General features: G+C 34.8%; 2 protein-coding genes across 2 annotated transcripts in view; one reads left to right on the top strand and one right to left on the bottom strand.

Annotated features, from left to right (window-relative positions):
- Positions 1 to 4,716, bottom strand: part of LOC106867540 (synaptophysin) — a 188,157-nt gene extending 183,441 nt beyond the window's left edge. Inside the window, exon 1 of the mRNA XM_014912438.2 lies at positions 4,573 to 4,716. Coding sequence (XP_014767924.1) covers positions 4,573 to 4,608 — 36 coding nt within the window. The 5' untranslated portion in view covers positions 4,609 to 4,716. The remainder of the gene's footprint in view (positions 1 to 4,572) is intronic.
- Positions 4,717 to 4,779: 63 nt separating this feature from the next.
- LOC106867541 (proteasome subunit alpha type-5) lies at positions 4,780 to 18,657 on the top strand. The gene is made up of 9 exons (XM_014912441.2): positions 4,780 to 4,896; positions 9,170 to 9,270; positions 10,449 to 10,575; positions 10,701 to 10,768; positions 12,179 to 12,286; positions 14,374 to 14,432; positions 15,402 to 15,504; positions 16,978 to 17,064; positions 18,320 to 18,657. The coding sequence occupies exons 2-9, from the start codon at positions 9,175 to 9,177 to the stop codon at positions 18,395 to 18,397; spliced, it is 726 nt and encodes a 241-aa protein (XP_014767927.1). The 5' UTR covers positions 4,780 to 4,896; positions 9,170 to 9,174; the 3' UTR covers positions 18,398 to 18,657.
- Positions 18,658 to 20,291: the final 1,634 nt, after the last annotated feature.

The raw sequence follows: 20,291 nt of genomic DNA, 5'->3' as shown, positions 1-20,291 counted from the left end.
ATATATATATATATATATATATATATATATATATATAGCTGCTAGTTATATAACTCTTTAGCAAAATAAAACATATGGACAGACAAATTATTTAATTAGCCAAATACTATTACTGATGCACCGTGATTATGTTTAATTGATAGATTATAACCACAGGTCAATTGAAATCTTACTAGATTAGCCCTAGGTAATGTACATACATCTACTTGACCTAATCAGCTTGAATGGATAACTAGTTTTCTTCCTAGTTCAGAGTGACATTTAGTAATACTTTCAACCATAGGCACAAGGCCAGCTATTTAGTGGGAAGAGAGCTAGCTGGTTGCATTGTTCCAATGCTTAACTGGTACATATGTTATCATCCCCAAAAGGATGAAAGGCAAAACTGGCCTCAATGGAATTTGAACTCAGATATAAAAATCCGGAAGTAATGCCATTAAAGCATTTTGTCTGACACACTCATGATTCTGCCAGCTTGTCGCCATAGAATGACATTTAATAATGCAAAACATTATTCAATAATAGAATGGAAAGAAATATAATGATATCCAAAGCACAATATAGCATTACATAACCAATTAACTTTCTCTTTCTGCATGAAATTTTTTGAAAATATTGACAATCTTAGTTATTTTGTTTTTGCTTTTATTAGCAAATAGAAATGTCTTGAAATATTAGCACCTTCCCAATTCTTCAACATAAACCAAGTGTGCCATTCCATTTTATTAATTAGTATCCTATACACAGTTGCAATTAAGACACAACTTTTAGGGGTCACTTTGATGACATTCAAATCCATTTTCAGTTGAATATATTGCTAGGCATCACTGAAGTGAAGCAATCTGCAGTGTAGGTCACCAGTGTAGAAATAACAGAATATTCCACAAAATGAATCAAAAACACTTAATGTGTGGTTAACTCATCAATTGACATCTCATACAAAGAATGAAAATCAAGTCTCTGCTACTTTCAACCAATGCCTAACATAAAAAGGCCTTTGTAATGTAGTCAATAATTGATTTTATTAAATTCTTTAAAAGGCCAAAGTTTAACAGTTAATTAACCTAAATTGCAGATATAAATCAGATAAAGAGGATTAACCTTTTCCAAATAAAGGAAAAAAAATTATATAAATATGTTGAAACAATTATGGTAAGTCTTTCACAGTAAGTAACAACAATTCTTTTTTAGCTGGTCAAAAATATCCCCGGTATCAATAATACTGAATAATTTACAACCCACACATTAATCCATTCCACTGAGAGGACAGAGACAAGGAACCAGCCTTGGCCTGTGACTGTTGTAATGGATTCCTGAAACTGAATGAAGAATTCTTGCAACTGTTCAGCATGAGTGCAAAAAGATTATACAAAAATATATTATTGAATTTAAATGAGAATATTTATTAAATGGAGAAGAAAGCCTAGAAGGCAGATACATATACATATACATAATTAGTGATGATAATATATCACACATATATATTTATATAATGATGATAATGTACCAAATACACATATATATGGACATAAGATATACGATTGCTATTTCTCTTAACTTTTTTTTTTCATTATATCATCTTTTACTTTCATAAATGTTTTCAAAGATAACCAGAAACATGAAATATGGTGCCAACGAAAAATAAAAGATCAATCCACCCCATATCACAGAAGGTAATAAACGATTATTTATCCTGATAATGGAATGAATCAACAAGTTGGGCAGTGTCCGAGGTAAGATGGAAGAGACGTGTGTACACATCTTTAGATAATAAATCCAAAGTGATGGAATTATAAAATGTGTCAGCTTCTTAAAAATATCCCCCTGCATAATGCTATATGTAACCTAGAAATATCAGCCAGAAGACTAGCGTAATTTAAAATAAAACCGCCCGATTGAGAAACAGTCATACCAGAGAACACAGATCAATGAAATTGGTTTCTGAATCTAAAGAGATTGACGGAAAGAAAATGGATCACCTTGATTATGCAAGGCGGGAGCAAAGGAGGAGGCAGCAACAACAAGGAGAATCGTGAAGTAATTTGCTAATCAGTAATTACAGAAACGAACGACACTGATGATGATGACGATGAAGATGATGATGATGACGATAATAATAATAATAATAATAATAGTAATAGTATTTCTCAAACCGCGAATAACAGAGATAAACAGAAGTGTGTGTTTGGGATTTTTTATTAAGTTTTTTTCAGTGGTCGGGAACAATCGGGACAGGAGTCATCGTTTGAGTAAGTGGTCCCAAATTTAAAAGGAATAGAATGTACACTTACAGTAGTCAGTAAAGAAGGAGCTCGAGGGTAGTAGCAGTGGCCCTACGTAGTAAGGAGGACGTGGTAGTGGCGGTACAGGAGTCGGTCGACTAGATCGGAAAATACGCCTACACATCTAGTATATTTGAAAATCGATAGTGGTGGTAGGTGGTGGAGAGGTTTAGAAAAACAGAAAAATCGCCCAAAAAAGATGAAAGCTACGTAATTAATGAGTCTTCTCAAGTCTCAAACACAAAGTCATAATGACGACTAAAAAATTGTGTGTATTTGAACATCTTAAATGACAGGTATCTCTCTCTTCGATGTTCAAGAACCAAGAAAAAGCAATCATAAACTATAAATAAGAAGCATTATCCTCCCGAAAACTGTAGACATTCCAAATATGTAATTATCATTTTACTAATAAGATGAGAAAAAGAAAAGGTAGCAGTTACGGTTGGTGAAACTGTCAACGCTTGTGGTCAGTTTTTACAATTGTGATGGTAATAAATAATATATAAAACGTTGTCTGAAGTGTGGTCATGTGTGAAGTGATAGATATTAGGGTAGAATTTATAGAGTGGCAGGCATAATTGACGTTGAAAGCAGGACGTTAGTATACGTGTCTCGATTATAATAGGTATGTGTGCAGGAATGAATATGTCTATCACATATATATATCAATGCCATGTAAGACTGGGTATATGTATCTCTCTTATCAACAGTAATGACCAAGCGTGGGTACTCGTATCCGATATATCTATCAGGAGAGCGAGCAAGGATGTATCTCACATGACAGGGTTAATGAACAAAGATGATTTCATGTAAATTAGATGAAGGTTTTAAAATCTAGAACAAAGTAAATCGATCCGAGAAAAAATGTTAACGAATAAATCCGTTATAATCTATTATTATCGTGATTTGTGTTACTCATCAATGAATAGATTATTATTATTGATCACCTGCTTGTTCTTTATCGACTCCTCTCTCTCCCTCCCTCACACACATACACACGTATATATGTATTTATACACATTCTATGTTTGTGTAAGCGAGTAGTGACTGGGAAAATATGTATGTGTTAATATCTAACTCGTAGATTACAAGTCAAAATAATTCAATATATTTTGTTTTAGTGTTTTTAACTATAAAGAAAAGCGAGACGGAGAGAGAGAGACAAAGCACAGTAACAATATATAATAGTTGTAAATCTATTTTGGATAAGTTAAGAATAAACTGATGAAAACAAGAGGTTGTTTTCAGATTGACACTCACTCAATAGTACAATTCTTAGTACGTATAATGGTTAGACATAAAATTATCTAGCTTCACTATTTACAACTGTCATTGCATTGGCATCGAGCAGCAACACTACACGAACAGGTAACCAATCAACACTGATAGGGAGAAAGCAAGCAACTAGTCAGTTTTCACGCTTCTTCCTTGTGTATAGAGAATTGTATTATTTAAGAAATTGCTGTTATTAAAATAGTAAATATATAGTAGGCTGGTGGTACTGAGCAGGAGTCGAAGTGGCAGCACAGTGGTCGTAGCATTCTGCTACTATATGAAAACTGGTGTAGACCAAGTTGAGGGGAGGGTGAATTTAGGAGGCAGGAATATATTATGTGCAATACATTAGGTTTGATTTAAAAGAAACAGACTACCCAAAATATAAGGAAATGTAACAGTCAAATAAAAGAAAAGAATGTGAATGTATAATTTGAAAGGTTGGCAGCAATGAAATGATTATCAAGCGTTTTGTCCGATCAAATCGTTTAATCGCCCAAGGCCCATATAGAGTGAAATAAATTAGCGATATTTTTTTAATTATATTAATAATTAAGATAGACGTTTGATAATGTCTCAGAAAATATGTTCTATTGGTAAAATCAGTTGTAAATTAGATGTAATGGGGGAAAAGATCAGAAGTGGAATATATAATAATACGAGATCAAGAATGAGACATGTCATAGTTCCAACTAAGACAGTTGTATTTTATGATTCAATAAGTGAACTGCTTTAACATATCATCAAAACTAACTTAGAATAAAGAGATAAAGAGGACAGTGTATAACACCTTGAGAGAGAGACAGAGAGAGAGCGAGAGAGATTGTGTGTGTGTGTGTGTGTGTTGGCTTGTTAGTAATATGAAACCAATAGTAAAGAAAAATAATTTAGCAACTAAATAACACAACATCTAACTTCGAGATAAAAATTGCCGTGTCTACTTTTTTTTCAAATATTATCCTAAAAATTGACATTTCATTTATAATGTGCTTAAATATAATGATTTCCTCACCTGGTTTGGGCTGGGAATTTTCGGCAAGTTCTCCATCTTGTTTACTCTAGTTCATTCAATCAACTGAAGATGAGTTGTTACAGCTAAGCAGCACAGAATTTCACTCGTAATCATAAAAAAACAACGGTGATAAAAAATTATCTAAGTATTTATTACAACGTTAAAATGACGCATATAAAAAGAACAAATTATCTATTAAGATATATTGTCAATGTGAAACTATAATGAAATAACGATAGAATTCACTGCGACCCTAGTTACTGTTTCCGGTGTGCTGTGTCATCTCCCTCATTTTTCAATTGTCCAGTTGTGGTGTTCATCCCGGTGAGTAAATTATTTCATATATTTACTGTTTTCTAGTTGACTGATTGTCAACAAAGAACTTCGGATTTTTCTTCTTTCTATATAAGAACATTTAAAGTCAAATCATGTCCTAAAATCAAATGGTTACTATGTTAAAAGTACAGCAGAAACCATGCTGGTGCTTCCAATGTCTACAATATTTATTTCTAACTTTATTATACATTCTACCACCTTCAAAACCGTTCTCTCTCATAGTTTATCTCTTATTTCCATTGTTACATGTTCACTAAATGTTGGGGGGGGGGGGTTCTGTCTAATGTATTCTACTAAAATATATGTAGTGTAATATCGACAAGTTTGATTGTGTCCAAATACTGTGGAAGCTTCTTATTAAAATCACTCACAATTCTATTAACATTAACGAGTCCCTTTGTGTTTAAAACGAATAATCAGCCCCTTATTGTTTATTAAAAAGGCTTCGCCCCCTAAATGATCGCAAAAACAAAAACGGCTCCTGCTGTACATGGACATTGTAACTATATATTTATTTCTTAATGACCTTAACTGCATGAAAATAATAACATTTGAAATTCACTTGGAAATCATTTGATATATGTTTGGATCAGCAGCTTGTATCGAGTCTTTTGTGATATGGACATTGATGTATGAGGGAAATTATGTCACATCTTCAGAAGATATGATTTCATTGAATTTAAAATACGCGATACTTTGATGTATTGAACAATAAATTTAGTGTACAACTGAAACTAATTTGTAATAGTCATCATTTGCGTTGAAGGGCCAAATCTTAACTCAGAATATTATACGAGCCAGCGAGCCTCTAAGTAGTTGCTCGACCTGCTAGAAATATCAGCCAAGTCTTCCTCAAATCACGACCTATCGTCTGAAATAAAGCATCTAGTTTCACATACTCGAAAAATGATGGATTTATTACGCCTGAAAGACCTTTCATCATGGGCCTGTTCGATCAAGTTTGATTCGGAGGCGAAACAGCAACTTCATTTCTTCACTTGTACAGTCAGCGATTTCTGCAAACTCGTGCTTAGCATTTTTTTAAACATATTTTATTTTTTTAAGACACTGTAAAACTTATAAAATAACTAATTTCAACGAGGTATGATATAAATACAGATCTAAATTAGTATACAGAAGTTTTTCAATTAGTCGAATTTCAAGAGTTTGTTTCTCACTCATTCAGAGCGATTTCAAATTGTTTCATTTATGACTGCACTTATATTCATCATCATCATCATCTTCTTACATCCATTCTTTTCATAGTTCTATAGGTTGGACGGGACTTCTAAAGCATAATCTTTCTCTACCTGTCGTAATGGATGTAATCAGCTTTCACCGCCTCTTCCCATTTTTTTTCCTTCGTGTTCCTCTTCCTTAGGTTCTTCCTATTTGGATTGTTTTGACACTTCCTGACCTAGCAATCATCCTCTGTTTACATCACATGTAGATACAGCTCAGTCTTATATTTTGCATACAGCATCTCTTTTACCAAGTTTTAGTCTCAGCTCATTTGTGCTCCATCGTTTGTGCACAGACTAACATTATATATCCATTAAGGCATGCTTGCCTCTCTTTTTTTTTTAGCCTTCGTACATCTTCCATATTCAGTGCCCATATTTTGAAACATCACAATTCGTACACAAGAATCTTGTAATCTGCACTTGATGTAAAAAAAAAAATCCATTTATTTCAGACACTGGAAATAGCTTCCCAAACATTTCCCCCCCTTTTTCCTACTCTGGCTACTATGCTTTTAGAACACCCTCCTTCACTGTTAATTTGGTCACCTATTTAAGAGAAGGTATCCACTACGTCTAAAGAGTCCTCAAAACACTTGAACGGTTTCATTGATTTTATGGGTGCTCGTGCTGCAGTTACTCTTGTACATCTACTTCATATAAGATTCTTTGTCAATTTGCCTGTGATCCTGCTGCATTTCTTGTGCATCCATTGTTTACAATGGCTATACCATATAGAAGTCCTGTCTACTCTTTCTGCATAATGAGCATGGTCTTCTTTCCTGCTAACTAAAACTTAAGCGTCCCACCACAAGTCTAGGTTTTGCTATTTGGTATGAGAATATTGGTGGTATGTTTCAGCTCCATCACAGAAATTAGGGTCTTAAACAAAGAGCATTAACAACCTAGAGTGGTTGTTTCAAGATATTTGCTTTGTATGAACAACTGTGTTACATGATAATGTGATGTGTGTCATGCATACAGAACACATGCAAAGACTAGAAAGAAATGGATGTGCAAATGTCAGTGTTCGTGTACAACAAAGTGCAAATATAAAAGAATTGGGCATTAGAGGAATTGGGTGTGCAAGAGAGAAAACAATGCTTGTATAGTCATGTGATGTATAGGATGAAGATAACTGTATAAAGAATTGCTAAATGTTCTCAGAACCTGTGGAAAATGGGACCCAGGAAGACATGGGACAAAGTTAGTCTCTGATTATGTCCATTTATATTGAATGGGTTTGTAGTAGTCTCTCATCTGGACATTCTGAAGTTGATTTTTACCTAACATCCTTCAGGACCAATGATAGTAAGTGGATACTCACTATGATGTAAGCAGACTGCAGGACAAATATTAATAGAGAAAGAATTTCTCAGGCAAGATTTTCAGCAAAGTCGTGATTCCTGAGTGTCATCCTGCTGTTTTCATAATGCTACCGTTAGTGGGGATTGAACCTGCAACCTTCAGGTGATATTATTTACCTGAATTGTAGAGTATATTGCTTGTTCACAAAGACCACTGATGAAATAAGGTACCAGTCAAGTACTCAGTTAAATTAATCATTTGTATTCTCTCAAAACAAATGTGATACAAAGCCACACATTTTGAGGAGAATATCATCTAACTAGGATACTACATTGTTTAACACTAGAAATGTTAATTGCACACAATTCAAAAATTATTGTAGATGTTGACATCATGGTGTTTCATTTTTCATAGTTTTATGATATCGATATATACTATATATTATAGGTTGTTTGCACCACCTGCCAAAAAAATAAACCATATGAAGTCATAAAATTCAGTAGATTTATACATTTAATAATGGTTTCCTACCTCTCCTTTTCTTTTTTCCTTTCAAATTGAAAAGCATCTTTGCCTCAATTGATGCATTCAGGTGAAAAATCTGGTCCTTCTAATGTTAATATGTCCTTTGATTTTGAGGAATATTTGGCTGGTATTTTGAGAAGGTCAAGCAACCATATAGAAGATCCCTCATTAACCCAAAAGAAACTGTGGCCTGAGTTTTCTTTTATAAAGTTTATTGGTAATGGCTGATATGTATAGCAACCTAACTTTTTTTATCCAATCTGACCTACCTCTACTACAAACTCCAAGCCAACAATTTCTATTCACCAACCCCAATCTAGTGAGGTTATCTACATTACTCTCAATTGACAAGAAATAGCAACTAAATCGTTTTTTTTTAATTGCACCCTACTATCTTAAAAAACAAGAATACATGAGTAATGTGATCATAGAAAGAGTCCTTGTGGGGTAAGCTATAACCTGTTGATACTTAACCTTCTGTCTTTTGCCTCAGTTTCCACAAAATATCAAGTATCAACATATAAGCATCATTGGTGCTTCCAGTATAGGAGCTAACTGGCAGAATTATTAGAATGCCATACAAAATGCTTAGCAGCATTTCATCCATCTTTACATTCTGAGTTCAAATTCTGCTGAGGTCGACTGTTGCTTTCCATTCTTAGGAGGTCTATGAAATAGGCACCAGTTGAGCAAGGGGGTGTCAATGTTATCAACTAGCCAATTCCCTCAAAATTTCAGGCCTTGTACCTATAGCAGAAAGGATTGTTAGTCCTTCCAATTAGGAGGATGGATTGGCAAAATCGTTAAAGCATCATAAGAATGCCTTCTATTTGTTCTAGTTCTTTATGTTCTTATTTCAAATCCTGCTAAGGTTAACTTTATCTTTCCTCCCACTAGGATTAATAATATACTGTCAAGCCCTGAGATTGTGGATTCTCCCCCAAAATTTCAGGTTATCTGTGCCTATGTTAGAAACATCTGTTATTGTTTCCATTGTATTAAATGTATTTTCTGGAATCAGCTTTAAGATAATAATTTCATAAATGGATATCTGAACTTATACCGTGAGAGTTTGTTTAAATCAGTGATTGTTTCGAAATTTAGTGAAAAATTCTTTTTTCTCATTTGTTCAGAGTTACGTCCCTTGTATGATAATGACTACTTGTTTTCTTTCTGTTTATGTTCAGGTACAATGTTTCTAACCAGATCAGAATATGACCGTGGTGTTAATACATTCTCGCCAGAAGGAAGGTTGTTCCAGGTAGAATATGCTATTGAAGCTATTAAAGTAAGTATTAAACACTTGTTCTGTCCCTCTGACTTATTATTAGCTGGCAAAGAGAGAGAAGTAGCACTTAAAGGAGCATATTTAACTATTGTAGGAAACCTGTTTCAGTTCAGGTCAGCCTTCATCTTAAGAACACATTAGACATTGTAGTTATAGTTGGTGTTTAAGATTTAGTCACAAACAATAGCTTAATCACATGACTAAATATATGCATAGTAATATGACTGTATTGGCGTTAGGAAGGGCATCCAGCTGTAGAAATTCTGCCAAATCAGATTGGAGCCTGGTGTAGCCATCTGGTTCGCCAGTCGTCAGTCAAATCGTCCAACCCATGCTAGCATGGAAAGCAGACGTTAAACGATGATGATGTGAATTGTTACTGCACCAGAAAATATGCTTAGCAGCATTTCTTCTGACATTACATTCTGAGTTCAAATGCCACTGGGGTTGACTTTGCCTTTCATCCTTTTCTAGTTGATAAAATAAGTACCAATTGAACACTGAGGTCGTTTTAATCAACTTACTTCCTCCCTGAAATTGCTGGCCTTGTGCCAAAATTTGAAACCAGTTTGACTATTGCATATGTATAAGAGATGTTAAATTTAGTTATGATAAGATCTTCACAGAATTTAACCTTTTTAATACTCATAATATGATAGTGCTTTTGACCCATTTTCGTATGACTTACCTTTTATTTGATTTAATTTTCCAACAAGCTTACCTGAAATATTTTGTTATTTTCTTTTAACTATTTAACATATGTTGTGTTTTGGAAAAAGACATCTTTCCAACATTGTCTATTTATTATTACTCTTTTAACTCTTTCACTGCAAAGTTTAATTTCATCATTATTCCATCAATGTTGTTAAATATCTACGAAAAACATAGAATTGGTATTTTCTGCAAGTGTCTTTGGCTTGATAAAACTTGACCTGTCTCAACAGAAAGTAGTTTCAAATATGATATTCCTCAACAAAAAATAAATTTGTGTATAAAACTACTTTCCACAGTTAAGAGTGATGAAATTTTGAATATATCTGCTTTCCACAGTAAAAGGGTTAACAGACAATTTCAAATAAAAGTTCTTGACAATCCTATATTTATTTAACATTTATCAGTATTAAAAGTAGGGAAAGATTTTGTTAGAATTTACATTGGATATCATTTTGTATTTATAGCTTGGTTCTACTGCTATAGGGATCCAAACCAACGATGGTATTGTGTTGGCTGTCGAAAAGAGGGTTACTTGTCCTCTGATTGTGGCTTCAAGTATAGAGAAAGTTCTCGAGATTGATTCACATATAGGTAAGTATAAAAGATAAATTTGCAAGTAAATTGTAATGAATTCTTTATTGTGTTAGTTTAATTCATTGTATAAAGATAGTCTGGTCTGTTGACTACCTGTTCCAACAAACTCTTGTTTCTTTCAGGTTGTGCTATGAGTGGATTGGTTGCAGATTCCCGAACAATGATTGACCGAGCACGAGTTGAAGCTCAGGTGAATATTGAATTTAAATATAATGTCTTCTATCGTGACAGAAAATGCTTATATGGACGGAAAAGTGTGTGTATGTACCAACTCTAACTACCATATTTTTGGACATACAAATCAAATTTTTCTGACCAAAATTTACAGTTAAAAAAGGTAGATTTATTTATTCACTAAGGAAACTTTGGAGGACCAAAAATTCTATGTGAAATGCCACAAGATTTGGAAATATAGTGACAATGTTTGAATGTTTACATTATATACTACCTCAACTTGTGAGTTGGAAAATACAATACTTTTTGCATGGTTTAGTCAAGAATGGTTAGTGAGATTGACACAACACATCAGTGTTGATGACTGATGAGAGAATGAGAGTCAAGTAGGTTTGAGTAAAAACTGTATTCAACTAACTGGTTCAGAGGTGCAGATGCTGCAGCAGTGATTGAATAGACGGTGTGGAGACAGCATGTCTGAGCTAAAGATTGTAGTATGTTGGCAAGTAAATCTTTGCTAATCAGTTGGAAGATGACTTTCTTTTGAATGATTTTTAAGATGAGTATTTGTAAATGCAACAGCTGCACTGGCTTGGCTTGCAGACTAGGACAGGTTGGGTTTAATTTATTGTGTAGTCTATATATGTGGTCATGACCACTAAATTATTTTGCATTGTATCAGCTATTAGCAGTACAAGAAGATCAGTCACTCTGTTGTAACATAAAATATCAAAAGCTCTCTACAAATTTACAATGTATCTGTGTATATATAATGGTACAGGCATGGCTGTGTTATTAAGCAGTTCACTTCCTGAGCATATGGTTTTAGGTGCAGTCTCACTGTATGGCACCTTAATCAAATGTCTTCTTCTTTGACCCCAGGCTGACCTAAGCCTTGTGATTAGATCTGGTAGGCAGAAACCAGAAGCATGTCATGTATATTTGTGTGTGTTCATGAGTGGGTCTGTATTTCCTCATCTACACATGTTTTCTTGCATTATAAACAATAGCTTCATGATTAAGTTATTCTTTCTTGCAGTCCACCATAAAAGAATGTCCAGCTTCTTGATATGTTGTATGATCTTTGTAAATAAAGGGTTCATCTGTGTGATATCACCATTTGTTCCTAATTCTCCATGTAAACATGTCCAAGCTGTTTGTTGTTCAGTAGACTGGATTATCACATCTCCCTTAGAATCAGGTGAGGACTGATGACTGGAAGAGTATGCTGGGGCGTAGAAAATTCTGTCCCAGCAGAATTTCAACATAATCTTATCTAACTCATGCAAGCATGGAAAAGTGGATGTTAAAACAACAGCAGCAGCAAATCCTAAACTGCCATTCCTCCAGAGTCATCATTTCAGTAAGACTTGACCATTTCATCAGATTAATCTAGTCTATAAATATTTACTGTGTTGTCTTTCAGAACCATTGGTTTACTTATAATGAGAAGATGAGTGTTGAGAGTGTTACACAAGCTGTTAGTAATCTCGCATTGGCATTTGGTGATGATGATGCAGATCCAGGTGCTATGGTAAGTACTTCTCTCTGTTTCTCCAAATTGTAATAATAATGTGGTTATATACTTTTCATTGAGGGCACATGGTTTAATGGTTAGGGTGTTGCACTCACAACTGCAAGATGGGTTCAGTTCCCAGACTGGTTGGTGAGTTGTGTTCTTCAGCAAAACACTATATTTCATGTTGCTCTGCAGTCATTTTGACATTTGGTGTATGGAGCACCATGTACCTGTACAGACATTGTCGATTTGAATAAAGGAATAAGCTTATGTCCCACAAACATTTGATCACAATAAACAAATCATCAGGGGCCAGTTGTTCAGCAAGGAATTGCAAAACATTCTTTCTCTCACTTCAGTGACTACCAAAGTACTTTTTATACTGTGATATTTTGAACTGATACATTTTTATTGATGATGGTGTTTCACCCCCAATTTAGCTCTAATCAAGCAGACCTGTGATTGAAAGTAGTCAGGCTATTAATTAATTTTTTTTTTTTTTTTTGGTATTTTATTCACTAAATTTCTATCTTAGATTATATTATTTCAATATGTCTTTTTTTCACAGCAGTAGGGCATGATATGAAGATTTAGATATTTTCTCATGATTGTTGTATAGTTATGTTATTCAGTTTTTCTCTTTGCCTGAGTTGGTCAAGTCTTCACCACAGCAGCCCAGTCTTTTGTTATTTCTCTAATGAAGTTCAGCATCCTGAGATCAGTCACTACAACTGTTTTTCCTGTTTTCATCTTATTCATTATATTTTTCTTAGCTCATTTGTACTCCATTCTTTATGCATCCTAACATGCAACAGAAAATACTTACCTCATTTCATTCAAGCCTTCACACATCCTCTACAGTCAACACACCTATTTCACTACCATGCAGTATTGCACTATGTACTTGGTGGCAGCAGTGGCATTAACTCATGTCCAAGTAATTAATCTGTAATGAGTATTGAGCCTCTTCATCTTGATGGGTACAAAGGGTGCTGGTGGCTGTTCAGGCCAAGTGCAACATAGAAGAGCCAGTGGGGAATATGTACATAATTATCAAACAATCTACCCATTTCTTGAAGAGACAGTGCCCTTGTTGCAGGTAGATATAATAGCTCCTCAAAAATTTTTGACTCTGTATTTACTTTGGCTGTTCTGCTTCTTGGACTCCTACCTCCACTTCTAATTCAATCGCCAAGGTGCCATCCAGGCATTTGAAAGCATCTATTACACAGGTCTTACGGTTTACTGCACCTGTGCATATGATTTCTGTTTTCTCCTTTCGTCTGCCTGTGATATCACCACACCTCTTGTGTCCATGGTCTACATTATGGAATTTCTACTACATTTAAGACTTTCGAATATTTGAAAGTATCTATTTCAAAGGATGAAAGGACCTCGACGGAATTTGAACTATGAACATGAAGACGAACGAAATGCCGCTAGGCATTTTGCTCGGCGTACTTACGATTCTGCCACTTCGCCGCCTGCCTGATGACGTAAAGAGTGAAGTGTAGTGATACACAGGGTTACCTCCCATGGGCTTGAACTGGAGACAAAAATTGAAATATATACCTTCACTTGAAAAGATATAATTGGCAGAAATGATACATCATTAAGCTGAGTATTGTACAGTGTTCTTCATTCAATATTCTGGGTTCAAATGCACTTGTAACAACTATTAGAGAGCTTCTGTGTAGTGCTAGAAATAGCTGTCACATTTTTAAATCGTACCTTATTTTCCTAAAAATAAGGAGGATACATTTGACATTGTTGTCCCTGATATACAAAAGAACAGAATAATCGTGGTTGGAAACCATTTAAATTAGGAATTTACTTGGCCAAAAAATAACATTCTTTTAATCACTCTACAATTGATAAAAATGAATATTAACTACGGCTTGTTGGGAGTGATGAAATGCTTAGCTATATACCTAATTTAATAGCCTATCCATTTGAGTTAAGTCTTAATTCATAATTTTTGCCATTATTTTGTAGGACTATATTCTAATTTATAATATAATCTTTATTATTGTGTCTAAGGACTCATCATATAAAGTTATTTGACTAGATAACTTATTAAAAACCTACATTTTTCTTTATAGAGCCGTCCATTCGGTGTAGCATTGCTATTTGCTGGTATCGATGAGAAAGGTCCTCAATTGTAAGTAACTGTAAACATCTAGAAACTTTTACAACTGTTTCTCATACTAAATTGTGTTACCTAAATTTTTCATAAAATTTAGATAATACTCTGGCTGCATGATGACATGATCATAATTTATTTATAATTATAGTTTGCTGAAAGCTAACCTGAACTATGTTTTTTTTTTTGTTTTGTTTTTTTCTTTCTTTCTATCCTGCATTTTAATGGTTAGGTAGTGATCATAATACTTCAATTTCTGAACCAGACAGTGTTATTCTTGAGCAAAGTACTTCCTTTCACATCATTGTCTACTCAGCTGAAAAAGAGTGAGTGGTAATGCAGTACTCTCTCTCCAGCTGTCACATTTTCTCAACATTACACAAAGTCATGGGTGAGAGGGACAAGAGAGAGTCTATCTCTCCTGGGGACTATATAGACTCCAAAAACAATTAATGAAAGCATAGTATATGTTACTATGTCTTACTTGTTTGCAATGATAGCTTAAATATTGTGTAAAATTAAAGTTAGTAATGTTGTGCTGTCACACTTACATAAAGAGTCTCAGTAATACAGATATGTACAGCAAGACACCTCTTTTTATCCCTTTATCATATGTTAAGCTCTCATTTCTCAGCACAATGCCATCTCACTTAATACTACTCCCAATCTTAGTTGAGGGGTCTTTGTCTTGCAAGCTATTTGATGACCATGCTGGTCCTGGTGTCATGCAAAAAGCACCCAGTACACTCTGCTAAATGTTTGACATTAGGAAGAACATCTACCCTTAGAGACCATGCCAGAGCAAACAGCTTAGTACAGCCTTCTGGCTCGCCAGCTCCTGTTAAACTGCCCAACCCACACCAGCATGCAAAATGGACATTAAATAATGAAGATGATTATTTATATGTATATACACACAACATAGAATATTGTCTTAGCTTAATGTGTGGCATTGAATCATAAATTTTTTTTTTCATATTTGGATAGATTCCATATGGATCCATCAGGCACTTTCATACAATATGATGCTAAAGCTATAGGATCTGGGTCAGAAGGAGCACAACAAGCACTGCAGGATGTCTATCATAAGGTATTCTTTAATGTGTTCAAATATTTGACATGCACTTTTACCATAAATGTTTGGGGGGGGGGGGTTATAATATTTTGTTTGTTTTATAAAAAATAAAATGTGGGCATTTTGCTCTTTGTTGGAACTAAGTTTTATTTTTACCACTAGATGTATTTCCTATTGCTAACTACTACACTATTGAAATAGAACAGAAATCTATTTCTCAACTGAACTAACTCAAATCAGGTAATGTTTTAGGTAGGGGTCACTATTTATTGACTGCAACAAGATTTGAACACTTCAATCATGTTATATTCGGTATGTCAGTTTATACATAATATAGTGGTGGATGGGATCAGGTGAGGGACATTGGTGCATGTGGTTAAGAAGCTTGCTTCCCAACCACCTGTGTGGATTCAGTCCCACTGCATAGCACCTTGGCTAAGTGTGTTCTACTATAGCCCTCAGGCAACCAAAGTCTTGTGAGTAGATTTGGTCGGTGGAAACTTAAAGAAGCCCACCATGTATGTGTATATATATATGTGTGTGTGTGTGTCCCTGTAACTTAGCAGTTCAGCAAAAGAAGCTGATAGAAGTACTAGGCTTACAAAGAATAAGTCTTGGGGTCAATTTCTTTGGCTAAAACCTTTTATGGCGGTGCTCCAGCATGACTACAGTCATATGACTGAAACAAGTAAAAGAATAGAATATATATATATATATATATATATGTGTGTGTGTGTGTGTTTATGTATCTGTCTGTCTATCTATCTTTGTGCTTCTGCTTGTGTTGTATTTGTCCCTCACCACTGCTTGACTAGTGTTGCTTTGTTGACGTATGGTTCAACAAAAAAGGATTGATACAATAAGTACCAGACTTTAAAAAAAAATATTGAGATCATTTGGTTGACTAAACCATCTTGGGCACAGTCCAATGACTGTAAAGCAAAGGAAAAGAAAATATAAAATGATAGAAAAACTGATTGTGTGTGTGTAATGGTCTATTTAGGTTGATGCTATGTGGTAGTGGCAGTAGCAATAGAGATGATGGTGGAGTAGTAGTTATAGTAGTAAAGGCAGAGCGTAGTCGTTACCAGTGCTGCCTGACTGGCTCCCATGCCAGTGGTACATAAAAAGCACCATTCAAGCATGGTCGATGCCAGTTAAGCCTGACTGGCCCTCGTACCAGTGGCACGTAAAAAGCAGCTACTACACTCTCGGAGTGGTTAGCGTTAGGAAGGGCATCCAACTGTAGAAACCTTGCCAGATAAGATTGGAGCCTGGTACAGCCTGCTGGTTTGCCAGCCCTCAGTCAAACCGTCCAACCCATGCCAGCATGGAAGGCAGGCGTTAAACAATGGTGATGTGGTCATATAGGAAGGAGTAGAGGCAATATTAGCTGTGGCGGTGTTATCTGTTCTCGTTAAAATTTGTTTTGAAGAGTTAATCAGCAATGTGGATGATGGTGAGATATCTGGTCTTTCTTCTGTCTAGTCAATGAGTCTGGATAACGCACGTAAAGAAGCTCTAAAGATTTTGCAGCAAGTCATGGAAGAAAAACTAGACTCAACTAATGTCGAGGTGAGTGTTATCTTTGTAACTGTTGATCTTAGTGTTTTTTTATTTGTTTAGTAGCTTAAAATGTGTTCAGTGAAGCACCTATTTATCCAGCCCTTCTTCAACAGGTTTTGCCTTTTTACAGTACCCAGTACACGAAGTGGCTGGCATTAGGAAGGGCATCCAGCTGTAGAAACCATGCCAAAACAGACATGGAGCCTGGTCAGCTCCTGTCAAACCGTCCAACTCATGCCAACATGGAAAACGGATGTTTCATGATGATGAATGGAGAAAATGTATGGTCGATAGCATTAAACAATTCCCCACCCCTCTTTTTTTACGATAGTGTTTGATATGGTGGAGAATATGGTTATTATTTCTAGCTTGTCGGGCAATCACATAGAGACTTGTTCTACAACAGATTTTGATTTGTAATAAACTAAATCTGAGAAACAAAATGTTGTTAGCAACAAACAGAAATTCTCATACCAAAGAGGAGATAATGATTACATGAACCATAAGGCTGGTACTTCCATTTTGTGAATAATGATTGACTTCAACCACTTTTTAAATCTCTTGATTGAGTATTAAAACCTAGTTCAAGCACATGTGCTCTATCACTGAATCATGTCTATGAAATAGAACATCAATGTAACCATTTACTTGCTTATGGTTTTAACCAATATATTTTCTGGAAATAACAGCCAAATTTCCCTCAAATTACAATCTGTTGTCTTCAAAATAAAATTACATGTTGCATAATGTCATTCTAGATACACTGTCTGAATAAAGGATGTAGTGATTACACAATTAGAACACTTTGATCATAGTTCTGCTGAATCAGTACAGTCCTATGGCTAAACAATAACCAGTCACTGTACACCAAGTGTATTGAGCATTTAAGTCATCTAGTTGATATTTTAACTGGCAATGACAAGTGAAATCATGGTCATGGCCAGTGCTAGTGACACATGAAAGACACCCATGCTAGTGACACGTAAAAGGCACCCGTGCCAGTAACACACATAAGACACCCAGTACACTATATAGAGTGGTTGACATTAGGAACCCAACTAAAACAGACAACCAGTGCCTTGTGTTGCTCTCCATCTTACCAATATCAGTCAAACCATCTAACCCATGCCAGCATGAAAAGAGTTGCAAAAAGATGATGATGGTGTGTGGCAGGACTTTTCATGTTCCTTAATCGTTAAGCCCTTATGATTCTTGTGATAATGTAATCCTGTTTTAATGACTACAACTGCGGTTCTCATTACAGATGGCAACTGTGACGCGGGAGAAAAACTTCCAAATGTTTTCCAAAGAAGATCTCAAAACAATTATTGAGGAAATTTAAAAAGGCAGAAAATAAAACCTCTATCAATGTACATTTTAATTCAGAATTTGTTTTCATGGAATCCTGATGACCAGAACAGTTTCTTTCACTGCTTGCTCTGCTCATCCCTGTTTTTGCAAGGCAATGCAGTATGTATCGCTCCTATCACAGTCAGGCTTCTTTTCTTTCAATAAAAAAAAAAATTGTCATTTAAAATTTTTTTTTTTTTTTTTTCCTTCATCACCTAGACAAATTTGTATGAATAAATTTCTTGATATGTTTTTTGTAGTTGCTGTTCTTAGTCACCTTCATCATCTTTATCATTCTCATTGCTTTAACTGTTTAGCATTTAAACTGGCCATATCCAGCTGTTTCATATTCAAACTCACAATCTGGCCTCTTACACATACTCTAGAATGTCATTCTAAAAATGAACTATCACACTATCAAAACCTCCAGTTACATGATAATGCATGATTAATTCAAAACAATGTGAATAAATAAATATCAAACTTGACAGAGTAATCTGAATGCTAAAGGCTTAATTACACATTTCTGACTTGTAAATTTATTTAAAGCCGCCAATTTTTATTAACAATAAGAAGTCATATAGCAGAGACCCATTGATAAGAGCTCTGGTACTATCTAAGACAGCTTTAGCTCAATGAAATAACTTCAACTCGCTCTCTTTGCTCTTTCATCTTTATTGTCAATATCTTATCCATCATTAAGGTGGCGAGCTAATAATCATTAGCATGCTGGGCTAAATGCTTAGTGGCATTTTGTACATCTTTATGTTCTGAGTTCAAATTCCACCAAGGTCAACTTTGCCTTTCAGCCTTTCAGGGATCAATAAAGTAAGTACCAGTTGAACACGGGGCGATTTATTCAACTTAGCTCCTCCCCACAAACCTGCTGACTTTTTGCCAAAATTTATAACCAACAATTTATCCATCATTTTAAAGATTATCTTACATCATTAATATTATTTTCTAGTTACAAAGGTAGATATTGAGACAACTGCAATGAACCAAATCTTTTATAACCTTACAGTGCAGTTCTTCTCAAATTAACAAATATCAGGACTTAACTAAAAAAAAATATTTTATTGAAATTTTTCCCTTCCACCTCCCCAATATTATAGAGAAGACAAAATAGTTTACATTCATGTAACTTTTTTTTTTTTCACTCAGGTATTGGACAAGGTTAAAATCTTGATTATATTAATCCTTTACAAAGGCAGCAAGCCAGTAGAATTGTTAGCATGTCAGGCAAAATACTTAGCAGCATTTCTTCCGTCTTTATGTTCTGAGTTCAAATTCAACCAAGGTTGACTTAGCTCTTTATCTTCTCAGGGTCAGTAAAATAGGTACTAGTTGAGCACTGCGGTTGATGTATATAATCGATTAGTCCCCTCTCCCAGAATTGTTGGCCTTGTGCCAAAATTTGAAAGTATATTTATCCTTTACATATCAACCCAACCAAGACTATCCCTGGTTCTATGTAAAATAAATTTAATGCTTAAATTGATATAAATCAAAACCCTTCCATCAAAATTCCATGTTAATTTATTTTCCAAACAGTAGCTTAATAATGACAAAATTAATTGAAGCAAAAGTAGTTTATTTCAACAGAAATATGGTAACAAAAGGGTTAAACATGGTAATTTGTCTACTCCTTTTTCAATCCACCACTCCCTCAACTTCAAAAAACATTTTGTAAAGCATATGGTTGACCTCATTTTAGTCACTGGCCATTACTTAAAGGAGTTTTTTTTCCCCAAATATTTATTTCTATTGGGTTTTTTTTTTTTTTTGCTTTTGCATTCATACACTATAACTCAAGGCAAGGAAACTACTTACCTCCCTTCGTAACATTACAAGCAATGGGAATATATCTTTTCTTTCCTCCCCCC

The sequence above is a fragment of the Octopus bimaculoides genome, chromosome 4, assembly GCF_001194135.2.
Source record: "Octopus bimaculoides isolate UCB-OBI-ISO-001 chromosome 4, ASM119413v2, whole genome shotgun sequence".
Classification (NCBI taxonomy): Eukaryota; Metazoa; Mollusca; class Cephalopoda; order Octopoda; family Octopodidae; genus Octopus; species Octopus bimaculoides.
Note: the sequence above shows the minus strand (reverse complement) of the source record. Positions and strands in the feature narration are given on the sequence as shown.

Coding starts and splice junctions, on each gene's coding strand:
- LOC106867541 (XM_014912441.2), top strand. CDS start 9,175: ATGTTTCTAACCAGATCAGAATATGACCGTGGTGTTAATACATTCTCG. Junction 10,576..10,700: donor CGAGATTGATTCACATATAG/GTAAGTATAAAA, acceptor TGTTTCTTTCAG/GTTGTGCTATGAGTGGATTG. Junction 12,287..14,373: donor ATGCAGATCCAGGTGCTATG/GTAAGTACTTCT, acceptor TTTTCTTTATAG/AGCCGTCCATTCGGTGTAGC.